Below are 27,491 nucleotides of genomic sequence, written 5' to 3'. Positions count from 1 at the left end.
TATTTAGTTCTAAATTTTAAAAATCATTTCATATTCAAAATCTGATATGGTACAACCCTTTCCTTGTATACCTACAAAATCAGACGGATTCACTGTATGTGGCTGCAGTGCAAAGGAGGTTACAAATTAATAAATAATCACGCATAAAAAGTCAGGGCATTTTCAACAAATTGTTCTGCTGTCTACTTTCATATTATATACAAAACGTGCAACACTTTAGGAATATATACGCAGACAAAAATAACAAAGCACTTTCGAAAGTGGACCCAACCTGATTTTTTTTTCTTTTTTACACATTATAACCTCCTACCATTCTGTTCGCACAAGTAGGACTTTGTTTGCTATAGTAACTGTGAATAGATAGATATATGTTTTACAATACCAGCCATTAATTATGTCCTCACTTCACTCTTGTATTTACATTCACGGTAAATATCACAAGTTAAACATGATTTCAGTGCACTCCCACACATAGAAAAAAAAGAAGTTTCGCTTTTAACCACTAAGTACATATGATGGCTCAAAATTTAATTTAAATCCGAATGTAGGTACATACTGAATCGTTTTTGATATATCTATGAACAAGTACCATACTTTATGGTTCTGTCACTAAACAGAGATGACATCCTCGCAGAAACTAACAGCCTACTGTAGAAAAGAACGATTCAAGATAAATGCAAAAATTGCATATACAACCAGTTTTATGAACAAGGAAGTTCCAAATTATTATTCACATCAAAGGATAACAGTCTAAAAGCTAAGACTCGGCACCATAGTTATACAAACAACTCTGCTCTCACTAAATATGCTGTCTGTACACAACGGGTACGTGCTTAAAGTATCAAATTATATGTAAAATTCAGCACCAACTATAAAAATGTAGGACGTTAGATTGGTGTGCACTGATAATCGTGCAGCACCATCAAATGTGGCACAGTGACTGACACTGATTAGGCCAGGCTGAATCGATGTAGTGAATCACCTCAATAAAATTCAGTGAATGAAATATGACTATATAAAAATTAAATAGAAAATATTTCAATGTGACTGCTCGTGCAGCGGATCTGTGCACACTTACTGAAACTTCCACAGTGTAGAGTACAATGGAGTGAAATACTGCACACCTAAAAATTGTGGCCAACTGGGTTTTGAAGCAGCACTTGCGGAACCTGCTACATTCGCAAGAATGGATACCACCAGACACATAGGAAGTGCAGGTTGAAACACAGAGCGTCATCTTTGTATCAAAAACCAACGTTTTGCATTGGAATCAAGTTGCATAATTTACAGCAGATTAACAGTAGACTGCTTACACACATTTAGGCTGCTAAAGAAATGTAGTTTCTACCTTAATACACTGCGGGTATTTTCAAAATAAGCGATAATCTTTTTGTAATATCTGCATAACCCTTACTACAGTCCCGCAGAGAGCAAACATAGAGCTTCTGTACAATGTCTAAAAGGCATAAATTTACAAATCAAAGGAAAACATGGGAAACACTGATTTAATTTCTAAGGAAATACACGTATGTAATACACACCAAAAACAACGACAACGATCTAAAAAGTTGGCCAGTCAAGTGGAACAATACCAGTTTCAAATGCGATGTAGGCCCTAATCGTAATTCTGCATCACTTTACAATTCTGTACACACCATATATCGTCAGTCGATATGACGTTCCTTACAGAACAGTGCAGCAGCAGTAGCTCTTCTTTTCTTTTTCGGGGCTGAAATTCATTTGCCTGACTATTTCGGCAAACATTTCATTGACATTTGTCCTGTTTTTGGCACTTGCTTCCACAAATGGGCATCCCCACATCTGCGCTAAACCACTACCTTCACTCGTCGCTACCTCCCTCTGGTGCTCGAGGTCTACCTTATTTCCTACCAGTAATATCGGTACTTTTTCTGTCCCTTTAACGCGAGTGATCAAGTCCTTCATTGTTTTGATGTCTTGGAACGTTTGATGGTTTGTCAGGCTATACACCACAACAAACCCTTGTCCATTCTTGATGTACAGGTCGCGCATACTCGCGAACTGTTCTGTACCGGCTGTATCCAGAATTTCCAGTACACACGGCGAATTGTCGACTTCTATTTCCTTCCTGTAGAAATCTTCAATCGTAGGATCATATTTTTCCATGAAACAACCAGACACGAACTGGACGGTGAGAGCACTTTTGCCAACCCCGCCCGAACCGAGGACGACAACTTTGAACTCGCGCATTTCGGTTCTTTCACGGTCAGATATTCCTCACACAAATTGAAAACTGCACACTACTGACCAAAATCTCTCACTGAAACGCTAATAACACTCGAAAAGAATTTAAGCCACCAGGAACACGAGCCATCGCACACTTAGCTCTTCACTCCTGTCGCCATCTTACAAGACTGATTTTTGCAGCACAATGCAGCGCCGCTTGTGGACTTTCGACAGTCAACGCGCACATTGGATGACACCTAGCGGTCTCTAGCGGTGAATTCAGTAACTGTTAGAGCGGATATGACGATTCATAGATCGCCACCGCTTCACATAGTAAACATCAGAGTACTCTAGTGGCAAATGTAGAAAGTGAAATACTGTGACTGTGACGTATTGTCACGTGACCGTGTACAGTGCGGATTGCATCATCATAATAAGCAGAAAGATACGGAGGTGTCTGCGATTTGTTTGTAAAGGTAGGAAAGTATTTATTTCGCCCTTTGGCTCCCAAGTAATAATTAATTTCCACATACTTATTATAACGCTTTCTGCAATTGTCTAATCATTTATTGTATTATGTTATAATTAATATCAGATTCGTCAATCTCTGTTTGCTTTTCTTTCTGTAGCAGATGACACTCCCAGTAACATTAGCGTATGCGGCTTACCGTTTTCCTGCTTAGTGTAACTTTGTGTGTGTAGAACATAATATCGTAGCGTACAGGTTGCGTCAACATGTAATCTAGGAAGAGCTAAGTCTAGAGATTTTTTTCTCGTTATCAAACCAACGTCTAGAGTTAGAGTTGTGCATATTTCCATTCGCTTGTGAAAAGTATTGCTTTACTCCCTCCTTGACATAGTGTAGCACTTGTCTGAAGCAGCTTCGTAAAAAGAATATTAACGAGCGAACCAACATTTGCATAGATCCTCTAAGCTTACACAAAGTTAAATAAATACGATCAAGTTCGCAGATTGATATCAACTAAGAAAGCGTGCAAATTAATATAGTTCATTGTACTATTGTAATTATATTTACACAGTGTCAAATATGAAATATTACGGACCTACTCTGTTCACCTAGAGATTGTCGTCATAAACGTGAATAATTATTGACGCCCAAACTATTCCAAGAAAGAATTTTTAAATAACAGTAGTTCACCATGAGTAAATTTTCACCATTTGTGAAAAAGGCAATCTGTTGTTACTAAAAATTTTTATCGTTGCATTTCGTGTGGAAACTGTTACTCAGACTTTTCTTCTCGTGTGAAAACTCAATCTTACTGACACGAAAGACTGTCATGCGTAAGTCTGTATGCTACTACATACAGCACTAGAGCCCTTGTATGTGATTTAAAGTTGGTTTAAAAAATATCCTGTGTGATATGAATTCTACCTTTGTGCCCCACATATCTTAGTCTCTTCTTGTGAGTATGTGAAGTATTACACATGTTGGGCATACAAATAGTGGTGCTGAGTTTCTTTAAAGTAAAGTGTCAAGCAGCTTTTTTATTCTGAAACATTAAGATGTCCTTTCATGGTGTGAATGTAATAAAATAAAAAATAAATCTATAATGTCTGTCTAAGGCATCTATACTACAAAAAGATATGTTTGATTACATGAAGAAATGTTTCGTAAATGCATAACAGTGCAGAAATGATGTGTGTAGTGTTCAGTATTTTATCAGTTTCTTTCCAAATTGAGAACTAGATGGTTTTCATTGTTTGGGTTAATGAATCATGCTTACCCTATAAACAGCTTCATATGTGGCTGTGGTTATTTCGGGGCATTCATTGCAAACGTATGTTAAGCAAACTGTATGACCACCACCATTGTGACACTCACCCATTTGTTATGTTTTTGTTGTGAGTTTAGCAGAGTATAGAAAAGTTACATGTGAAGAACAAACAGTGGGGAATATGGCGTACCAGAATGTCATATGCTGTTTGAGAAATGATTTAATTCTGCAATGCAATTATAGATAGTCAAGCAGAAATTCAAATTGAACAGTGAGGTAGATCTGCAAGGATGTGGATTAAATACTACCTGAATAACAAAAAGCAGAAGGTTTCGTGTAATATCATAAATGGATTGTTTGTACCTTCTAAATTGAACACTGTCAGTTGTGGAGTGACACAGGTCTCTACACTTGGTCCTCAACTTCATTGATGACCCTTCAAATGTGTACCAGTGTAGAGACTCATTTTACACTTTTTGCTGGCGTTAATACCATTATGTTAACAGTTGACAATAATCTTGAAGTAACTGTAAATACTGTCTGTGGTGATGTGCTAAAGTGGTTTGATCCACATATACTCTTTCTAAATGCAGACAAAATACAGTTTATTCAGTGCCCTCTTTTTTTTTCAGCCATGTGACTGGTTTGATTCAACCTGCACAACTTCCTCTCCTGTGCCAATTTCTTCATCTCAGCAGTAGGACTTGCACCCAACATCTTCAATTTTTTGTTGGATATATTCCAATCGGGGTCTTTCCATACCCTCTATAGCTCCTGCTACTTCCATGAAAGCTATTCTCTGATATCTAAACACTCATCCTGTCATCATATCCCTTCTTCTCAATACTTTCCACATGCATTCTGTGCACATTCTTAGGAATTTCTTCCTCAAATTATGGCCGATATTTGATGCTAGTAGACTTCTTTTGCTTAGGAATGTCCTCTTTGTCTGTGCTAATATGTTTTTTATGTCCTCCTGGCACCATCTGTCATACTCTTATATTGCTTGCAAGGTAACAGAACTGTGGTCTTAAATTTTGATGTTAATTTTGTCACTAATCTCAATACTGCTACTCCTCATCTTTCTTTGTTTGCTCTCATCCATATTCTGTGCTTAGTAGACTGTTCATTTGGTTCAGGAGGACCTGTAATTCTTTATCACTTCCAGTGAAGACAGCAATGTCATCAGTGAAGTTCATCATTGATATTCTTTCACCCTGAATTTTAATTCCACTTCTGAACCAATCTTTTATTGCTGTCATGACTGCTTTGATCACTGCTGCTACGGTTCGAATCCTGCCTCGGGCATGGATGTGTGTGATGTTCTTAGGTTAGTTAGGACTGATGACCTCAGATGTTATGTCCCATAGTGCTCAGAGCCATTTGAAATTTGGTCCTGAGTAGAATGAGCATTGTGGTGTAGCAGACACATCCCATACACAGCTTCCTGTGATGCTTTTTCTTGACAGCCTCTTGTGACCTCACCAGGAGGTTTATGTATGCTCCTGTGGTGGTTTTCCCATTACAAGCGCAACATTTTAGCACCATAGCATGCCAGTCTCAAAAAGCACTGAGCATCAATTTGGCCAATTGTAGTTGGGCCTTCACCTTTTTCAACTGTGGGGATTCAAATGTTCCCACTACTATCTTTACTGTTTGGTCTAAGAGCTGTAGTGACACACCCAGCTCTCATCCATGGTGATTAGGTGGCTACAGGAGTCATTTGGATTGGTCTGTCTCAACTGCAACATCTCCGCTGATCCCTTGGTGTGAGCAGTCACAGAATCGAGGGGGTAATAACCTTTGTCATTCTCAGTATGTTTTGCTGGATGTTGAAAGCTGAGCTGCAACTGATTTTCACTTTTGCCATTATTACCTTGATTGTGATACACAAGTATTTGAGCAGTAGAGCCTCAGAGATAATCTGTCATTTCATTTATCATCATTCAGGCATATTTGACAACACTGGAAGCCACTTTATCATTTGATGACATGCTATTGCTATACACTTTCACCATCTCAGCACAGATTGTTGCTGTTGTTCCTCTTCAAATGCAGAAAATGGATTACCACATGATACTCCACTTTGCCAGTGGGCTGCACCTGGTATGCTACAGTACTGTGATGTGGGGAGTTCAGTGTTCACCAGGACTGCTGGCAGGTTCTTGCAAACACACTATTTTCTTCAAGATGAGAATTGATACTTTATGACTATCACATTTAATTAATGGTATTTGTCTTAACATCTCCCTCATAGATGACATGTGGAGTGTATAATTTATAATGGGAGTTGTAAAAGGGCTCATATTTTTACAGGAGACAGTCCTGATCTAACCTAGAAGAAAAAGTCTTATAAACATATGTCTAGAAACAAATATTTGAGGTATGTGTCATTTTACTTGTGTTGAGAATGGTCAGTACTCAGTGGCATAGGCTGTCTTCCTATTGCTCACTTATTGGCTGTTTTTGTCTCACTACATAGTTCTCTGACTGTGATCCTATTATCAGGCATAGCAACAACCATCTCGTACACCAGCAATGCTATATATATTATTTTGAGTTTGTGTTGGCATCAGACAAGATTAGTAATTCTTTGGAGTGTGAACAACATAAACAATGAACTGGAAAAGCAGACTGTGGTTTATGTAATGGCATTAATTGTCATGTATATATCAAGTGCACAGAATGAGAGCCTTGATGCTGCTACAGTCCACTTTAAAAAATGTTAATCATATTGTGTCGGTCACTTGCAAACACAGGATTAATCACAACAAGAACAGGGGAACACGATGCACCTTGCACAGCTTACATGCTGAGCATGGAGGAGCAAGTGGTATGGTTGATTGAGTTTTTATTTGGTTATTTTAATTTTTTTTGTACATATCTTGTACTGTATGAATCAAAGAATAAAGTGTTGCATGGAGAAAAATACTAGAAAAAAAACATTATGCATAAGGTATACAATATTATTAAGTTTGTAGCATTTTTTTGTGCATGTTGGAATTCCGGTTGCTGTGGGTTTATTTATCAATTGTCATTTTTTAAATTGTTGTTCACTGTTTCTATTTGAGCTTATTATTGTCATTTTGACGTTTGGAGATAGTGAATGAAGCTGTGGAAGCTAGCAAATGTAGTACCATATGTAGAAATCGGGACTTTTTCGGTGTATTCTTCTGTTGGAGTTCAATAGAGGGGCAACAGCGGCAGAGGCAGCCAGAAACATTGGCACACTGTGTGGGGATAATGCCACTGGACAGAGCATAGCAAGAAAATTGTTTTCTCATTTTAAGCAGGACCTATTTACATTAGTGATTCTCCACATCCAGGAAGACCTTCGGCGTTTAATGAAGATTGCTTAAATGCATTAATCTACAATGACCAACATCAATGGACTCGAGAACTGGCAGATGTGATGAACTGTGACTATTCCACCATCATATGATATTTTCATGCCCCGGGGAAGGTTAGAAAGTTGCATGCTCTGAGCCAAAATCACAAAAATGAGTGGGTGGCCATGTGTGAATCTCTACTTGCTAGTCATCAGTTGGCTCATGAACAACACTTACTGTTCCTATCCTATATCATTAGTGGTGAAGAGGAATGGTGTCCTTTTGCTAACGTAAGGAAAAGAAAGTAATGGTTAAGCCAAAAAAAGTAGCAGCTCCCTGTACAAAGACCTGTGTGCATCCACAAAAGATAAAGTTATGCATCTCATGGAACAGCAGTGGTGTGGTGTATTACAAATTGCTCCCCTGAGGTATAACCATCACTGAAGTGATGCTACTCCACGATAATGTCCTCCTGCATTCTATTAGACTGACAAAAAGTGCTATACAGGAATTGGCTAGGAAAGTCATTCGCAGCCATCTTATTCACCGCATCTTGCACCCTCAGATTTTCACCTTTTCCACTCTCTATCAAATAACCTTCAAGGAACTTTCTTTCTGGGTGAAAATGCCCTCCAAACATGGCTCAATGAGTTCTTTGCCTCGAAACCACATGATTTTTATAGTCCCGGAATCCAAAAGCTACCCCAGCACTGGCAGACTGTTGTAGATAGTGAAGGAGAATATATTACTGATGACTTTAATCTCTGTTATGTGTATTTGTTGTGTTTGTTAAACTTATGGGAAAAAGCTAAAAACTTACATTCCAACCCAGTACATACGTTAGCATAGACTATTAATGTCATTCGTCATTCATAACACAATACGTCTTTTACTAAAGTTATAGCTCTAGAAATCCACTTAAAATATATATAGTATGCTTTACGAGGAATTATTCCTCTTGAATATATGAGGTTGTCAGTCTCCTCTGTTACATTCAGTGAAAGTTTATTGTAAATTCTTATTCCTGGCTGGATAACTCCTTTTTACACTATATTAAGAGTTAGTGAGCCTTTGTGAAGGCTGTGCTTCTGCCTTGTGCCTGATTGTTATTCTGGATTACAGATATCATCAATGAGTAAATTTCCTGACTTGTATCACTATTCGAAGGGTCTGTGCTTACAGGGTATCCAGTTTGTTACACCATAGATCAACCTTACAGATCATGTTCGTAGTTCAAAAACTTTTCCCACTGTTACAGTCTTTCCCCCAGAACACCATACCGTATGACATCAGAGAACTGAAATATACGAAATTTGACAACATTATTATTTACCTGTTAACATATACCAAGTGAGGTAGCGCAGTGTTTAGCACACTGGACTCGCATTTGGGAGGATGCCGGTTCAAACCCACATCTAGCCATCCTGATTTAGGTTTTCCATCATTTTCCTACATTACTTCAGGCCAATGCCAGGGTGGTTCCTAAAAAAGGGCGTGACTGACTTCTTTATCCCTCCTTTCCTAACATGAAGGAACCAATGACTTCACTGTTTGGTCCCTTCCGCCAAATCGGACAACCAACCTGTTGACATATGGCAAAACAGCTCTTAGTGCAAAGCATGCTGACTTCAGTTTCTTGAACAGCTGATCTGTATGTTCATTCAGTCTTAATTTATTATCCATTGGTATGCCTAGAAATCTTGTATGACAAGTTTCACTTATTTGATGACCATCTATATTACTAAGTGACGACCCAGAACCTGGTACCAGTTGTAGGTTGTCTGCCTAAAGCTTCCAGGGCAACAAAAATTTGGTTTTTGATGTTTTGCGTAATTACTGACAAAATTTAGAAAATGTAAAATGCTGCCATTGTTGACTCATTAAGAGGTACAACCTTACGTTAGAAGTTTAACAGAAAATACAAGTATTACAGATTCATCCCTAATTTGAGAATGAGAGCACTTTGTGACTTCCAACAAATTTTACACATAATTTCAAATATTTGTGAAACTTTTTCCCACTGATGCCCTCCCACAAAATGATGGAAGGAAAAAAGTTTATCGCTTACTACATTTTTGCTGTTCATGCAGCATCAGACATGATTTTTTACGTTATTACTTCTTTACCACCATCTCATTTCAAAACACAAATTGCACACAATATCCAAATATACCATTGAGTTTACCTGCAGAATTATATCATTGTACAATGCATAATTCAGGAGATATGACTTCATAAACATTGAGAGGTATGTAAAACTAGCTTTTGCTGGAAATGGAGCAAAAATTACCTAGACTATATTCATTCATTGTTTGATAACAAGAGCAGATGGCAACTCCAAACAAACTTTAAGTATAACTTCAAATCCTTTACAAACTTTTTCTCGTGTATGTGCTTAACATCGAGTATTAAAACAATAACTAATTTGTAAAGTAATCAGACATTTGAAACTGTTTTTTACATGGGAGTTTGGTTCCTTAAAGAATTGGGCATTTATGTGTTAATATCTATTCCAAGAGCTTGTAGCTTGTTATTTCCTATCTGAAACTGCCTTTCTGTGAACCATTTGTATACTTGTTGTGTTACTGTTTTAGTTGTTATCTGCATTGTGGGTTACACACCGTTGACCTAGATAAATTTACCATCAGCAAACATTACTATATTTGCCTTAATGTTTACTGATGGCGATAGGTCATTGATGTACACTAAAATGATCAGTGGTCCATGGATCATGCCTTGAGGAACACCGTATTTTGTAGTTCCTCATTCTACTATAGATCTGATTTGAGCTTTCCACTCTGCTCCATCCCAGAGGAGCCTGATCTGTTCTGGAAACAATGCTGCAAAATACAAGCTCTGCTTCCCCTACTCCCCCCCCCCCTCCACCTCCCCCAATGAGGCTAGCTCTCTTCACTAAGACCCGAGGATAGCTTCTGAACCCAGGTGACAGGTGTCACTCATACTTGCACGAGACACGATTTGCAGCCGGGTGCACGTAGTATGCTTGATGACACTGCAGCAGAGCGTGCTCTGTCTTGGACATGACAGCCCTCATCCCTCAGCAAGCAAACAGGGTGGATGCTGGGTTTCTTTCACAAACTACTTGTTTTTTTCCTAATGAGCCCCATCATCCATCTAATCTTGGAGCTCTCAATGGTAAGCAATCCCACAGTCTGTACTTGTCTGGATCTTTCAGCAAGTTTGGCCTCAGTCCCAATGGATGAAGCATCTCATGCTGGCTTAGATGTACTTTCGGCAGTCACAGTACCTAATACCTATTTTTAAGGTGTATGGGAACATCTGTGCGGCCAGTACTCACTTTCACTTTCTGTCCAGACGTTCACAACCCACCACTGTTTGCCATTCACTATTAGATAAGTATCAACTAGCCGGGACGTCCACATCTGAGGGCACTGAAACATCAGAATCCCATGTGACACTACAGGCTCCAGAGGTGCCGAGGCATTCATCTCAGGTGCCGCAATGCCACAGCAGGCCTGGCCAGGCAGCTGTCTGAAGCCTGTCAACCGTGTCCAACACAGATTCTAGCTGTTTACAGACAGTGGGCAATTCCGTCTGCATCCATAAACAATCAGTGTAGTCACTATCTATCAGAATAATCAGTTTTCGTCTGCACCACAAGTAACATAACACCACCCCAGTGAGTCGCTGGGTGTAATCTGGATTTTACTGCTGTGTTACTCCTCAGTTCTTACAACTCTCCAGAGTAAACTCACACAGGGGAAATGCACTAAAATTCCTGCAGAAACATTGAATAAGTTAGCATACAATGTAGCTGAAGTCTTGAATGGTGGTGGTTGAGTTTAGGCTCATTCTGCATACCTATATCATGCATTCTCTGACAGCAAGTAGTGTTCTGGGTGCCCTGATGTGAATGTTGTAGCCAGTGTGAGCATTAAACATGACCGTAGACAGTTATTTAGAGAATTTTTATTCCATTTGTTGGAACTGCAAATTCTACAGAAACTTCTACAAGTGCAGAGCATTTATAGCTGCATACCATGATTGTCACTCTAAACCAGCAATGTTGCAGTCAGTCACTTCTTTGCAGAAGCACATGAAAAATAAATTCTCGCATTCGGGAGGACAACGTTTCAAACCGCATCCGACCATTCTGGTTTAGGTTTTCCGTGATTTCCCTAAATCACTTCAAGCAAATGTCAGGATGATTCCTCTGAACGGGAACGGCTGACTTCCTTCCCCATCCTTCCCCATTCTGATGGGACTGATGTCCTCACTGTTTGATCCCATCCCTCAAACCAGCCAACCATAAATTCTGTAGTTAGAAAAAAACTGCGTCTGCTGGTCTTTCTGGCTGTGGCTATGCTAGATTGAACCCATATCAAATTTACCTTCTTCATGTTCTGTAGAAAGAAAACACAGAGTACAATGGCACATTCTGGATACACCTGAAGCATAGAAGGGTTGGTTGATATAACATGAACACTCCAGTTGTGAAGCCTGTTCCTGTCTTATTTATAATGCATACACATCATCACCAGTTTTTCTGTTGTAGTGTAACATTTGTGGAAGTGTTACTGCCTATTCCTGTATTCATTCATCCAGGAACATCTCATAATGATATGCGATTTATCCATCACAATGCAAAGAAAATAAATAGTTCCAATATTCATACACACAGAATATACACTTGTGTTTTGGAAGGCTAGAACAGGTGATCATCTATTGCCTTGCTGGAGGAACCATTGTGGTATTTGCCTGAAATTATTTAGAAAAACCATCGAAAACCCAAATCAGGGTGGTCAAACTGAGAGAACTCCATCCCTCTGAAAATGAAGTCAGTGTCTTAACAACTGCACTGCCTCATTCAGTTGGTACCTATTGCACTTGATCATACAGTATTTGCATCAGACATAATGTAAAGCATAGTTTTGCAATTCACATACTATGGACACGTGCTAGTGACTCTAGGACAATAAACATTCATGTCTCCATGTCACCTTTTTGGTTCATCTGGAAAACCAAGTTAGTTCTCTCTGCCCCCCTCCCTCCCCCATGAGTGAGATGTTGAGCTCTGGAGAATGACAGGATATTACTATCATATACGAAGACCAGTACCATGTCACTGACCTTGCTCTGCATGTAAAGAACATAAACTCAATGAAAAAGTCAAAAAAGTCAATTGCAGTAGAACTGCTGTTTACATAACACTTCTGAAGAGGTGAATGCAAGTAAAAGACTTCAGAGAGCAATGGAACTGGTGCTAAATGATAGTGTTCAATGTGCTTCAATACATCTGCTGTAGCCCAATGTAGTTTGTATTTATGAAAAACTTTAGGGAATTGCACAAGCTAGATTGCTTTTCCTCCAATTTTGAACCATAATGGAGATTCTGTAATAGGTTAGGCATTCATGTTATTATTTTAAGTGAGTTTTATTGCAACACAGACAGGAAAGGTAAGTGCAAAAGTCAGTTGTTCAGGTATTGTTATGAGGGATCACATTCGGATGAAGATGTGCCCACTCACATGGCTTACAGTCTTCAAGACTGGTATTATGAGCAAGAGGGTGAAGTAACATGTCCTCCCACATTGGTAGATTCGAATATCATTGTGGGCTGTGTTATATATATTTTTGAAGGAACTGTAATTGTATGTGTGAGAGGAACGGCATAAAATTGTGTGGATTGCCAGTCAGGTTTGCTCTGGCTGTATTGGATGTTAAAGCTGCCCTTACACCATATTAGTTGTTTTGTTAATAGTATTTTTTTTCTAATTCTTGTATCAAGTGTAAGTAGTCGAGCCAGGTGACAACACCTTAGAGGTCGAATCAGTTATGATGGTATACGGCTCAAATTACATTAGGAATTAAAAACAGATTTATAGTAGATAATTTTCAAACTCAACCAGAAAAGAATTTTCTCAGCAGATAACACCATATGAAGAGATTAGGTTGCAGCCCATCACATCTATAAGTAAGAGGATTATAAGAAGTTGTGTGGCCATGTAATCAAAGATAAGAGAGAGACAGTAAATTAATACATAAAAGAAAATACACTTAATGTGTCATTAAATTAGTTTATCACTAAAAGTACCATTCCAGCCAAAAATTTTCAAGATTGGATATTCAAAAGTATCATAACATGTAATCTCTAAACCACTGCTGAGTTAGTTAGTTATATGTTCCATTGATCAATAGCACGGGAAATCCATTAAGATGTGGAACATGTCAAATGCACAAGAAATGCACACAGGAAACAAGGTTGTGTTTTTTTTTTTTTCTTACATTATAGTGTTAAACCTAAATATTTCTATTATCTATCCCATTCTCTTAAATGGCACAAAATGCATATGTTATGTCTCCAGATTTATTTACTCATATTCAAGAATTGATCTATGGTATAGAAGCAGTTGTCAAGGAGGTATGATTACAATTTGTTTTTGAAACTATTACTGCTGTCTGTCAGACATTTTATTTCATCTGGTAATTTATCAAAAAGTTTTATAGAAGCCTATTTTCCCCCTTTATGTGCCAAAGATAGGTTAAGTAAAGGATAGTGTAGGTCTTTCTTTTTTTCGGGTATTGTAATCATGAATGTCGCTGATTATTTTAAACTGGTCCATGTTGTTGAGAAAAAATTTCATTATTGAGTAAATGTACTGTGAAGCAGTTGTAAGAATGCCTAACCTTTTAAACACATGCCTACAAGATGTGAGACTATGACCCCACAAATTATTCTAACTACTTTCTTTTGAGCAGTGAATACCTTTTGCCTAAGTGTTGAGTTGCCCCAGAATATTATTCTGTATGACATCAGAGAGTGGAAGTATGCAAAGTATGTTAGCTTACTAATTTCTACATCCTCAAAATTGGCAATTATTCTGATTGCAAAAGTTGCTTAACCTAGTCGCTTTAGGATATCCAAAAATGACTTTTCCAATTAAGATTCTCATCTATATGTACACTTAAAAACTTAGCATGCTCTACCCGGGCTACTGACTTCTTTTGATGTGTTATGTTTATTGAAGGAATTATACTTTTTGCAGCAGAAAATTGGATGTACTGTGTTTCTTCAAAGATCAGAGCAAGCCCATTCGCAGAAAACCAATTAATAACTTTTCCAAAGACCTTATTTGTATCATTTTCTATTAGACTTTCTTTTACTGGATTAATAATTTTGCTTGTATCATCAGCAAAGAGTGTCAGTTCAGCATCTTGTTTCACATAAGAAGGGAGGTCCTTCACATATATCAAGAACAGGAGGGGACCCATGATCGGACCTTGTGGAACACCTAATGTAATTTCACCCCAGTTAGATGAAGTGGCAAACTCCTTTAAATCACTTGAAGCATATAAAGAGACTTTTTGCTTCCTGTTCTGTAGATATGACTTAAACCACTCTTATGCTGTTCCATTTTTACCATAGAATTGTAATTTCTCGAACATAATGTCATGGTTCACACAATCAAATGCTTTGGATAAGTCACAGAATATTCCTACTGGTGACATTTTACTATTTAAAGACTCTATTATATGAACAGTGAAATTGTATATATCTGTATCAGTGGAACAGCATTTCTGAAATCCGAACTGTGATTTACTAAGTATCTCATTACTGTTGACATGACTAAACACTCCTGAGTACATTACTTTCTCAAAGATTTTTGAAAATTCTGTAAGTAAGGATACTGGCTGGTAATTATTGACATCTGTGGTTTCCCCCTTTTTGTAGAGAGGCTTGACAATGGCATATTTTAATCTGTCTGGAAAAATATCCTGAGTCAGTGATGCATTACATATGTGACTGAAAACATCAGCTGTAATTGCTTCTCATTGTTTTAATAACTTGTTAGAGATGTCATCTACTCCAACAGAACATTTATTTTTCAAAAATTTAATAATTTTCCTTATTTCACAAGAGGTTGTCAGATGAAACTTAATCTGACTAAAATTTTTCAAAAGTGCCTCCTCTGTGTACTGCCTGGCTTTTTCTTTTGAACTATTCTCACCAATTTTTTCTCCTACACTTAAGACGTGATTGTTAAATACATTGGGTACCTGTGTACTGTTGGTTATGATGGTCTCATTCTCTTCACTCTGATCAGTGACTAACTTAATATTCAGGTGTTCTTATTCTTTGTGCAGGAGCAGGAAGCAGACATGTCATATCAACCTAGTGGACAACCTGGTTATCCACCACCATACTCTGGTATGACTAAATAACTATTCCTTATGCTAAGACTATTTAGATGTACTCCTTCTTATCTGGGTTTCTTATTTCTGAGTGATGTAGTAGAGGTTAAACAACTTACCAAATTTTATTCTGCTACTGAATTCATACTAGTTGTGTAAGAAATTTATATAGGTAAGAGATTAATTAAAATATTTAATACCAGTCCTCAGAAACTTAAATTTGACTGTATATGAACTTCACTTCATTTATGGGAATTCTTTCATATCTTCCATGTTCAGTTTAATCACGCATTCAACATTCACTCCCTCATTCCCTCATACTGTCTAGATCTCATCAAGGAGTAGCACTTTTAGGGGTGAAGAATGATTAAAGATGTTCATCAACAAAAGGCGTACAAACATGATCTTTTAACTACGTTAACAATGAACTGTCACTATACTGCCTCACACTTTCATTCTCATGTCAGCTAAATTTAATGAAATAAATTAAAAAGAAAGCTGCTACATTGAAATAAGCTCCTGTTTATCTCCTATTAGTAGCGTGATATTCTCTGTGTATGTGCCTTTTTTTCCAAAGAACACTATTGTGTCTGTAATTATTGGTCATAGTTACAGTACATCACTATTAGTCATGCAGATTTACAGCAAATATTGCTGCTTGCCATGTAGGCAACAGAAAGAGGGGCTAATCATGTTTTTATTTTTCTCTTGAGCAAGGCTGGGTTCCTATTTTCTTGCTTCGTGTTAGATTAGAGGAGGTACCTTTACACCAGAGTACATAACTCATATCAGAACCCTAGAATGGGAAGCAGAGCTTACATGAAAATTATTTTTATGTCTTCTATTGTGATTTTGTAGTTCACAGCACAGTAGATGTACATTTTTATTGTCAGCAGCAATAACCATCAAGGAGTAAATCTACTGAGAACTGAGTGTAAGAATTCAAAAAATCTTAAAAAGGATTCTGCAAGATGAGGGCAATCCTCTTTGCACAAAGTTGTTACTGTTCAGTTCTATTAAATAAATATGAGGGTATGTTGAAAAGAAAAGCCTCCAGATATTTTGTGTGATGACTCTTAAATCTCTTTAAATAAAACATTATTAATGTTCTACATATTTATTTCTCAACATAGTCCCATGGTGACAAACACTTTTCTCCCAACAAGAGACCATTTTGTTGATACCATTAGTGTAGAATGTATGACTTCTTCATAGAGCCATAATCTCACCTCTACTTGTACTGCTTCATCACTATCAAAGTGAAGTTCTCAAATATTTTCTTTAAGTTTTGGAAACAGATGAAAATTGAATGGGGCCAAATCAGGACTGTGTGAAAGATTATCGATGATGTTGAATCCAAGGCATCAATGTGTTGCAGATGTCGCAGCACTCATGTGTGGACTGGCATTGTCATGCAGCAGGAGAGGGTGCTCCATGTGTGGATGAACTCTTTGCATTAAAAATGTTGTTACAGCATGCTGCTTCTCACGTACCAATATTGTTATGTGACGCACCGCCACGTTACGCACTACAACTCAGAACCATCTAGAGGCAGAGGGCTGCAAATATGTAGACAAAGAATAAAGATATAAAACGTTAGTAAAGTTAGTTTTATTTAAAAAAACATTAAGAGTTTTCACATGAAAAATTCGGAGGCATTACTTTTCAGCATACCCTCATAGTTGATTTGCTTATGCTGCATTGCCTCAGGTGATAATTCCACTGGTTAATACAAAATATGCATGATTGTTTTAAGGCACTGAGTGACGCTTCTAAGGACAAAACACGCTGAATCGAACTCCTGGATTAGTTGTCTACATACTGACTGCATTTTAAGTTGTTGGGTCCCAAGGATCTTGACAGAGTGTGTTTCATTTAGTGTATGACCATTATTAGTGTCTACTTTCGGTACTAGGTCATATTTGCATGTACAATATCATATAGTATAAGTCTTTGTGAGACTAAAACTTCAATTTTTTTGCTGTGATCCAGGCGTTGGCCTGTTCTGCTATCAATTGGGCAATAAAAGTTTGAGTTATGATACTTGATTAGTGTGCTTGTGTTCTGATCTGCTATCTAAAGCCATTGAAATATTGGTTATATAGGTTAAGAAATGGTCCCAGTACCAATCCATGTGAGATCCCATATGTAATGTTCCCCACCCTGAGGTTAGTTTCATGCCTGTGATACTGAGACAGACTGCTTTCTACTACGTAGGGAGGATTACACCCATGCAAGTGGTACACCACTAATGCCATAACATTTCAGTTTGCCAAATAGAATTTTATGATGCACAAAGTGAAAGGCTTTGCCAAATCACAATTACTGGCAGGATATTTTTTTCTTCTTTAGCTCTGGCAGGGCTTCATTTGTGAGGTCAAATGGTAGTTGCTCTATGGAAAATTCTGTATGAAAATCAAACTGAGAGGCAGTTAATAAGTTGTTCTCCAAAAAATGGATTAGCATTCTATCAAACGACACATTCTCAAAATAAGGAAATACATCCCAAGTCATTGATTGATCAAAAAGTTGCAATCCAGTGAATTTTTTAATCTCTTTAGGGGTGGTTCATGCAACATCTGCACAAGTAGAGATGGCCTTAGGCTATCCATTGGCCAGGTGTTACCATTACCTTAGCACACTCAGGTGATCTTGAAAATTAGGTTGATTAGCTAATCTAGACATAGTATTCAAAAATACATTGCTATATAAACTTTTTTCAGGAATTGCACACACCACTTTTGTAGAATCTTCTTTTATTTTCGTGCATACAACACTAAAACACATAGTTAGTCATTAAATTTTTCAAATAAAAATATTTACAGAAAACCTATGTTCCACACTTTAGCATTCACGATGTCATTAATGTAAATTCATTTTAAAGGTGGGCCCAATTAAACATGTAGTCACAAGTGCATAGAAATATCTTACTCATATAAAATGATCTGTTGCCCATGTTTATGTGTAAAATAAAATTAATAAGTTAGTAGCTGTGAGTACAAATTAACATTAACTAAGTGATGACTGATCAAGTGCTCAGCCTTTGCCCCATCCTCCACCCCTCCTTCACCACAACTGGCACCTGGATGGAGTGCAGCCCGTCTCTGTGTACAACTCAATCCAATGACTCAGAAGCTTCATTTGTCTTTTTAGTAGTTTTCATACAGAAAAATTCATAAAGGCATACAGTGTGGTCAAGTTTTACACAATGATTAGTTACGTAAATGGTACAGAAAGTAAGGAGCTTGCTTAGCAACTAAAAGATGATTTATATTATTACATAAGAAAAACATATATTTTAATGATTAGTTTCTAAGAATTATTGAACTGAATCAAATTCATTTTATTTTGGGCAAGTTTTGAAAATTCCATTATATTTAGTTAATGGTACTTAATGATCTAAGTATGCTAACTTTATGAACAATTTTATACTTAAGCACTTACAGTTATTATTGATCATAGTAGATCTTAAAGAAGGCAACAGCAACAAATTAAACTGTTTCTGGTGTAGTATGCATGAATATCACACCATATTTTAAATTTCTATAAATTTTGTCTGACTTATATTGAAGCACCAAAGAAACTGGAATAGGCCTGCCTATTCAAATACACAGATATGTAAAGAGGTAGAATACGCGATCAGCAATGCCTATATTAGACAAAAAGCGTCTGGTGCAGTTGTTAGATCAGTTACTGCTGCTACAATGGCAGGCTCTCAGGTTTAAGTGAGTTTGAACACGATGATGTAGTCAGCACAAGAGCGATGGACACAGCATCTCCGAGGTAGTGATGAAGTGCGGATTTTCCTGTACGATCATTTCACAAGTGTACCATGAATATCAGGAATCCAGTAAAACATGAAATCTCTGACATCGCTGCAGCTGAAAAACCTGCAAGAATGGAACCAACGTCGACTGAAGAGAATCACTCTGTGTGACAGAAGTGCAACCCTTCCACAAATTGCTGTGGATTTCATTGCTGGACCATCAACAAGTGTCAGCATGCAAACCATTCAACAAAACATCATTTTTATGGGTTTTTGGAGCCGAAGGCCCACTCTTGTAGCCTTTATGACTGCACGACACACAGCTTTACACCTTGCCAGGGCCTGTCACCACCAACATTGGACTGTTGATGACTGGAAACATGTTGCCAGGTTGGACGAGTCTTGTTTCAAATTGTATCAAGCAGATGGATGTGTACGGGTATGGAGACAACCTCAAGAGTCCACGGACCCTGCATATCAGCAGGGGACTATTCAAGCTGGTGGAGGCTCTGTAATGGGACGGGCGTGTGCAGTTAGAGTGATATGGGACCCCTGGTACATCTCGATACGACTCTGACAAGTGACACATACGTAAGCATCCTGTTTGATCACCTGCATCCACTCATGTCCATTGTGCATTCTAATGGACTTTGGCAATTCCAGCTGGACAATGTGACACCCCACACGTCCAGAATTGCTATGAGTTCCTCCAGGACCACACTTCTGAGTTTAAATACTTCTGCTGGCCACCAAACCCGCAAGACACGAACATCATTGAGCATACCTGAGATGCCTTGCTACATGTGGTTCGGAAGAGATCTCCAGCCTCTCATACTTTTACAGATTCATAGACAGGCCTGCAGGATTCATGGTGTCAGTTCCCTCCAGCACTACTTCAGACATTAGTCGAGTCCATGCCATGTCGTGTTGCAACACTTCTACATGCTCGCAGGGCCCCTACACGATATTCGGCAGGCGCACCAGTTTCTTTGGCTCTTCAGTGTACCATGCACACTTGAAGAGCAGTGAGCATGTGTTTAGTAGAAGAGATTTGTTTCACAGTAGTGAAGCTGAAGAAGCACTTTGTACTTTACAAGCTGGGGGCTGTCATTATACAAAGGCATTTAAATTATTTTCTGTAGGACTCTCTGCATGCTAATTGTAATGTGCATCAGACTGCTTTCTTCAGGCATCTGAAAGTATATCTAGTTTCTGGAGAAATACACCAGGATAACACTGCAGTGATATTCTGTACTGCAGCTGGGAATGGAAGAAAGCAAAAACTGAGAAGAGTAACAACTATTTGTCCTCATTGAACTTCCATTTCTACAATGAAAAAGTACCCAAGCTAGTTTCCTGCTGAGATAGTTCATGTGTTCTACCCTAGAGTTTTTGGTTAATCACCAGTCCAAGCAGTTTAACTGTGTTTTTTTCATTTCTAATGATGTTAAGACTATACATGGTTCCTTCTGTTGTTGTCTGATTAACTACATTCGTAGGTTTATACAATTTGAAAAAAAAAATTGAACAGGAAAGGTTCAAGAACAGAGTCTTGGGGTACTCCTTGTTTTATTGGAACTGTTGCTTTTTTTCCGGTAAATAATTTTTAGTACCAGCATATTGTTGTATACAGGGTGTTATAAAAAGGTACGGCCAAACTTTCAGGAAACATTCCTCACACACAAATAAAGAAAATATGTTACGTGGACATGTGTCCGGAAATGCTTACTTTCCATGTTAGAGCTCATTTTATTACTTCTCTTCAAATCACATTAATCATGGAATGGAAACACACAGAACGTACCAGCGTGACTTCAAACACTTTGTTACAGGAAATGTTCAAAATGTCCTCCGTTAGTGAGGTTACATGCATCCACCCTCCGTCGCATGGAATCCCTGATGCACTGATGCAGCCCTGGAGAACGGCGTATTATATCACAGCCGTCCACAATACGAGCATGAAGAGTCTCTACATTTGGTACCGGGGTTGCGTAGACAAGATCTTTCAAATGCCCCATAAATGAAAGTCAAGAGGGTTGAGGTCAGGAGAGCGTGGAGGCCATGGGATTGGTCCGCCTCTACCAATCCATCAGTCACCGAATCTGTTGTTGAGAAGCATACGAACATTTCGACTGAAATGTGCAGGATCTCTATCGTGCATGAACCACATGTTGTGTCGTACTTGTAAAGGCACATGTTCTAGCAGCACAGGTAGAGTGTGAAATCATGATAACGTGCTCCATTGAGCATAGGTGGAAGAACATGGGGCCCAATCAAGACATCACCAACAATGCCTGCCCAAATGTTCACATAAAATTTGTGTTGATGATGTGATTGCACAATTGCGTGCGGATTCTCGTCAGCCCACACATGTTGATTGTGAAAATTTACAATTTGATCACGTTGGAATGATGAAACTAAAATGAGCTCTAACATGGAAATCAAGCATTTCTGGACACATGTCCACACAACATATTTTCTTTATTTGTGTGTGAGGAATGTTTCCTGAGAGTTTTGCCGTACCTTTTTGTAACACCCTGTATATGATATAGGACAAGTCAGGAAATGAGATTTGGTAAATCAGTTTACTTATGATGCTCCAGAAATTCAGAAACAGACTAGATGCAGTGGTCAAGCAAGAACTATTTCAGCTTCACTTTAAATGTATTTAATTTTGGTATGCATTTTAAGTAAGAAGGCTTCTGTTGTGTAACACAATTTCAATATGATGAAGTCCAATTTTGCATAAGTTTGTACTTACTATGTTAACATGCCGGTTAAGCTTCTGCTTCGTTTCATTTGAGTGTAATCTATAGTTATGTTTGAAGATGTTTTCTTTTTTAAGATGCTCCCTTTTGTAAAAGTTAATATCTCATGTCTATGCAAACAAGGAAGAGCAGTGTTTTCAGACTTAAAAAAAAAAGGTCTGTAGGAATCTCTGCATTCAGCCAGCTTGCTTTGTCACTCTAATAATCTTTTTCTGATTTTTTTTTTTGAGTTTGTAAAACTCCCCCAAAAATTATTCCATAGATGAGTAGTGACTGTATATTGCCATAGTACATCGTGACCTCTAATGGGCAGCATGTATTTTGAGTGAGAATTTGTAACAGTAAACATAAGTCTGTTCAGTTTGTACTCATATTAAAATTTTTAATCTGCATCTCCCACCTGAAATCCTCTTGAACATGTATGATTAAGAAATTTTGTATGTCTCACATTTGAGACATTTTTTCCCTTCAGTGATGGAAATGAGGTTTGCAGCATCGAGATTTTGTGTTGTATGAAGGTTAACTGCTACAGTTTATTTTTTTTTCTAATTTTTTCCCACTCACTGTGTGATCTGATTGGATTATTTGTGTCATCTGAAGTTTAGATCTGCAATTTACAGATAGCTTAAATTGGATAGGTCCCAGAAATGACCCTTATGTGACTCCATACTCAATTTTTGCTCATTTCTTTAAAAACTAGATATTCAGTGTGTTTCATTGTCTTTGTATTTAATTTCTGTAATCTGTTGATTATCATTTAGGGATGATTAAACTTACCACTGGCCTCTAATTCCATAATTACTTAACTTATGCAGGAGAACATGATTATCAAATCAGCGAAGGCTGTACTAACAAGGAGCGGTCCCCAACAGTGGGATTGACTTATTGAAACCAAATATACGATGATGTAGGATAAGATCCCAGGTATCACACTCTGCAGCCTTTCACCATAGTGGGCCATTGTTTGCAAGTAATTGAAGAAGAAAAAAATCAGAATTTTACGTGATGATGCTCAGTAATGTTAAAAAAAGTCATATTATCTAGACTGGTTGCGTGGTATAGTGGATAGGATAATTGCTCCACATGTGGGATGTTATGTGTTTTTGAACATCATCAGAGGCAATAATTTTTATTTTTATTTTTAAAACTTTATCAAAATGTGTTTGGTCATAATTTTTATCCAATTAACTGATTTAAATGTAATTTTTTGTTTTCATTTCTTTGTCACATAATTTTAATTATAATATCGACTTCTTCATTTGCTCTTATTTCTCTTCCTGTCATTCTTTTTCCACTTTTAATCTTTGTTCATTTGTTTCTAATTAATTTTATGTATTAATGTCAATTTAATTTCTATTGTTTTATCACCTTGTTTTTTTCATACACATTGTTGTGTTCATTATACATACTTCTCATTTTGCTTGAATTTAATTTTACTTTTCAAGCCTTCTTCCATTTAAATCTTAATAGGTATTTAGGTTATGTTTTAAATATTTGTATGACGATTACTGTGCAAAAAAGTTCTACTCTAGTAACGAAAAATACATTTTTCACATCATTTGCACAGTCAATATAAATATATTATTTCATCTTTTGTTTTTTAGCTAATATGTTGGGATTTTCAAATAATTGAATATTATAATAGATAACTTCATATTCACAAAAATTCCAATGGAAAAAGAATAAAATAAAGAAAGAATAAAACAAATGAAAAAGTTCATACGGTGATTAAAATGAAGTGACAAAGGAAAATAAATTAAAAATGGTACGTAAACCAATTAACTGAATAAAAATGATGATCAAAGTAATTTTGATAAAGATTTAAAAATAAAAATATTTACTGCCACTGTCAGTATTCAAAACAACACCCTCCCACATGTGAAGCTATAATCCCATCCACTGCACCACACAATCAGTCTATATAATACGACTTTTTTAAATGTTACTGAGTATCATGCAAAATTCTGAATTTTTTTCATCAATTACTCGCAAACGAGAGCCCACCATGATGAATAGCTGCAGGGTGTGATGCCTGGGATCTTAACTTACATCACAGTAAATTTGGTTTCAAAAAGTTGATCCCACTGCTGGGAACCTCTCTCTTTCTATAATCAAGAAATATGACAGATATGTTTTGTTTATCATCCAAAGCTGTTAGCATTCCTTTTTAAAAAAAGTAAAAGTTGCTGACTAGGTTGACTTTGTATCTCTGAACACATGTTGTGAGTCATTCATCAGCATTTCTTTATTTAAGAACGTTGTTAATCTTTAAGGCACATCTTTTTCATAATTTTGAGGCCTGACAAAACTGAAACTGCCCTATTTTTAGTGATTTCACATTTGGTGCCTTTCATATGCAGAGGTATTACTTTTAGTCTGTTTGGAAATACAACACACTCAAATGATGAATTTACTGTGTCTGATAGTGGTTCTACAATAAATGTTGTACCAGATCCTTAGATGTTGCTGGATACATGAATAATGTATTTGCATGAATTTTTAGATCTGACTGTACTGTCTTATTGCCTGGCTGTTGTCATAATGTGTATTTGTCAACTGCTGCTCTATATTTGAGAAATGGTGGTTGAAAGCACTGGTCACATGTCACAGGTCGGTCAGTTTATTGTTATTCTTAATTAGCTCTAAACTGGTATGATCATTGCTCTTGCACCGATTTCTCTTTTTACAACTTGCCAGACTGTTTTAACTGTATTCTTGAAATTATACATTAGCTTCTAATTTTCTGTTTTTTTAAATAACTTGTGTTAGATTCTTTGGGATTTTTTGAAGTGAGTAATGAAATCAGGACCAGTGTTTTGCTTGGAGTATTCATGCAATCTCCCCTTATTTGTACAATTATTATTTTTTAAGCAGAGTTAAATGTAGTAGTTTTCTTGGAAAACACTATTTCAAACAGTTTTAAATGTTGCCTTAAACATGCTACGTTTGTCATTGCTATTGTTACAGTTGTATGTATACATCATTCTAATATTCCCTCTTCAGGAGGGAACAAAAATATTCCACATTTTCAGGACTGAAATTCTTACAGTGTGTTTTATCCACAGTATTGCGAATCTCTTGACTCATTCATTGTAAGCATTTGGGTGTAGTGATTTCTAAAACTTGTATTTACCTCCTATGTTTTATGTGCATTTTTGCAGGAATTTAGCATCACCTAGTTATGATAGATGTAGAAGTTGCTGTTTTCCCAGCTGGTTCCATTAATTTTGGGCTTATATACAGTGAATGTATACTATTGTCTTTGAATTTCTTGAATTTTGAGAAATCAGCATTGAAGACAGCACAAATGGTTATATTTTTCTTGGGAGAGTAAATTTCTTCCCCATGTCCTTCCTTGTGAATGAAAAGCACTTGTTGTCTCCATCTGGTGACCTGTACACATGGAAAGTAATTGTGTTTTGCCTTGATAGTACAACTATAGATGGTTCTATATATTTTTCATTGGACAAATTATTGTGTTTATATACAGTCTTAGACATAAAACACAGCTGCTGGCTGGATACTGCTGAAAATAAGTCAGGGTCATTCATTTAAGGCAACTGATATATCCGGTCATCCCTCAGAATTCCAAGTTTGGCCATATGCACGATCTGGCAGCACTGTAGGGTGCAGATGTGCATGGAGAAAGTGCTGTATCTGTTCGTGGTCTTGTGGTAAGCATGACACAATGTAGATATAAAGCCTTGAGATCGAGTCCACTTCATTCTCTATATTTTTAAATCACACTTCGCTTGGTTGCCAAAGTTATCAGTCTGATGCAAACTCAAGGATAATTCACTTCACTTTTTAACACACCTGTAACAGCAAAAGCTTCCAGAAATTATTTTGCCAAACAGCTCATGACTGCATAAAGATCAGAACAGTGACTGCTGGCTATTGGCCATGTGTCATCTGCCTCCTAATGCCAGGCGCCATCTGCCAGCATGGAGGTAAGAGTGTATTTATAAACTATTACATATTGGATTTTGCATGTTTGAAAATTGTGAACATTGTTCAGGAGTTGTAAAATAGACTTGCAAGTGGAAAAAGTCTAACATTTGCAATATATTGTTAGCTTTAGGTTTAATTGAGAGATGAAGGCAGCAGAGACAGCTCAGAACCTTTGTATTGTGTGTGGACAGAGTGTCTTTGCACAAAACATTACAGAAAATGATTTTATTGTTTCAGTAAAGATTATTCTGGCATGAATGATTTTCCACATTCAGGAAGTGTCAAAAACAGACGTGTGTGATGAACTGTGACCATTTAAGCATCATGCGATATTTGCATTCAGTAGGTAAGGTTCAAAAGTTGAGCGTAGGAATACTACATACTCTAATAAAAAGCAACAAAAATCAAAGGGGGTGACTGTTACTGCATTTTTGCTTGAGCATCATCAGTTCATTCATTGAGCATTCGTATGCAGTGTTGTTACTGGTGGTAAGTTATGATGCCTTTATGTTAACTTCTTAGAAGAGATTAATGGATGAGCCATATCCAGAAAAACATTGCAGTGTAAGAAAAATGACAGACAAAACTGCATCGTGTATTGCTATTACACAATAATACACTATGCTGATTTCAAAAACAAAACTATTCAGGAGATTATTTGGTATGTCATCTCTCACACTCTTACTATTCTGATCTTATGCCCTCAGATGTTTATCTTTCCCATCCCTTATCAAGCAAACGTCAAGTAAATTTGTTTCCAGGCAAAAATCTTCCTTCAAACCCAGGTTGACATCTGTAACCAGTCAGTTTCTACAGGCATGGAATCAGTAAACTACCCGAACATCGTCAGACAATTTTAGGTAATGTTAGAGAATATAGAGTTCATGAGGGATAAATATTTGCAGTTGTGTTCAGTATATTAATGGAAAACCCTCTTAAAATGTGCACTGTGCTAATACAAATGAAATACAACTTTCCATGATAACCTTACAATGAAAGTCTATTTTAATGAAACATTAATACATGTAACATGAGCATGCCTATATCTGCATGAATTAGTAAGATATTATTCACTTCGGGCTTTGAAGCAGTTAGTGTTTACTTACTGTTCAGCCATACTCAAGTAGAATGGAAGTGTGTAATTTGATAAATAAAATTACTTATGTACAAAAACTGTAAGTTATGTCAGCAGAAGTGAAAAGAGGTATTATCAGTTGTGCAGTGTAATAAGTTTTTCATCTTTTCACTATGTAGTACTAAAACTAGTGAGGTAATATTTGCTGGAGAAGTTTTCTGAAGGTTTCCTTATTGAATGTTGATGTGACTGCTTTTTGCTCTGTGATGCAATGGCTAAAAATATGGCCTTCAGCAAGACTGGAACTATGAACCAACACAGCCTTCATTTGACAGGTGATCACTTTACCTCAGAGCTAGCTAAACGCCCCTCTCCCTGTTGCCCCAATGGTGACTAGAATAGATAAATTGCAGCATGGAAGAAGAAATTAGTTGCACTTTCAACATGGAATGACTTTCCTGGACTCAAAACTATAATTAGATAATC

General features: G+C 37.2%; 2 protein-coding genes across 3 annotated transcripts in view; one reads left to right on the top strand and one right to left on the bottom strand.

Annotated features, from left to right (window-relative positions):
* Positions 1 to 1,491: 1,491 nt before the first annotated feature.
* On the bottom strand, positions 1,492 to 2,406 carry LOC124774887 (ras-related protein Rap-2c). The gene has a single exon (XM_047249541.1). It carries the CDS (start codon positions 2,227 to 2,229, stop codon positions 1,684 to 1,686), a length of 546 nt encoding a protein of 181 aa, XP_047105497.1. The 5' UTR covers positions 2,230 to 2,406; the 3' UTR covers positions 1,492 to 1,683.
* Positions 2,407 to 2,588: 182 nt separating this feature from the next.
* Positions 2,589 to 27,491, top strand: part of LOC124774423 (phospholipid scramblase 1) — a 161,423-nt gene continuing 136,520 nt past the window's right edge. Inside the window, exons 1-2 of one of the 2 annotated variants that reach the window (XM_047249479.1) lie at positions 2,589 to 2,681; positions 15,398 to 15,461. In XM_047249479.1, coding sequence (XP_047105435.1) covers positions 15,413 to 15,461 — 49 coding nt within the window. In that variant the 5' untranslated portion in view covers positions 2,589 to 2,681; positions 15,398 to 15,412. Of the gene's footprint in view, positions 2,682 to 3,488; positions 3,508 to 15,397; positions 15,462 to 27,491 lie in introns of those variants that run through there. The other variant, XM_047249480.1, reaches the window with a different exon arrangement.

This window comes from Schistocerca piceifrons, chromosome 2, assembly GCF_021461385.2.
Source record: "Schistocerca piceifrons isolate TAMUIC-IGC-003096 chromosome 2, iqSchPice1.1, whole genome shotgun sequence".
Taxonomy (NCBI): Eukaryota; Metazoa; Arthropoda; class Insecta; order Orthoptera; family Acrididae; genus Schistocerca; species Schistocerca piceifrons.
Note: the sequence above shows the minus strand (reverse complement) of the source record. Positions and strands in the feature narration are given on the sequence as shown.

Bases quoted from the DNA above. Each gene is read 5' to 3' on its own strand.
- LOC124774887 (XM_047249541.1), bottom strand. From the start codon at position 2,229: ATGCGCGAGTTCAAAGTTGTCGTCCTCGGTTCGGGCGGGGTTGGCAAA.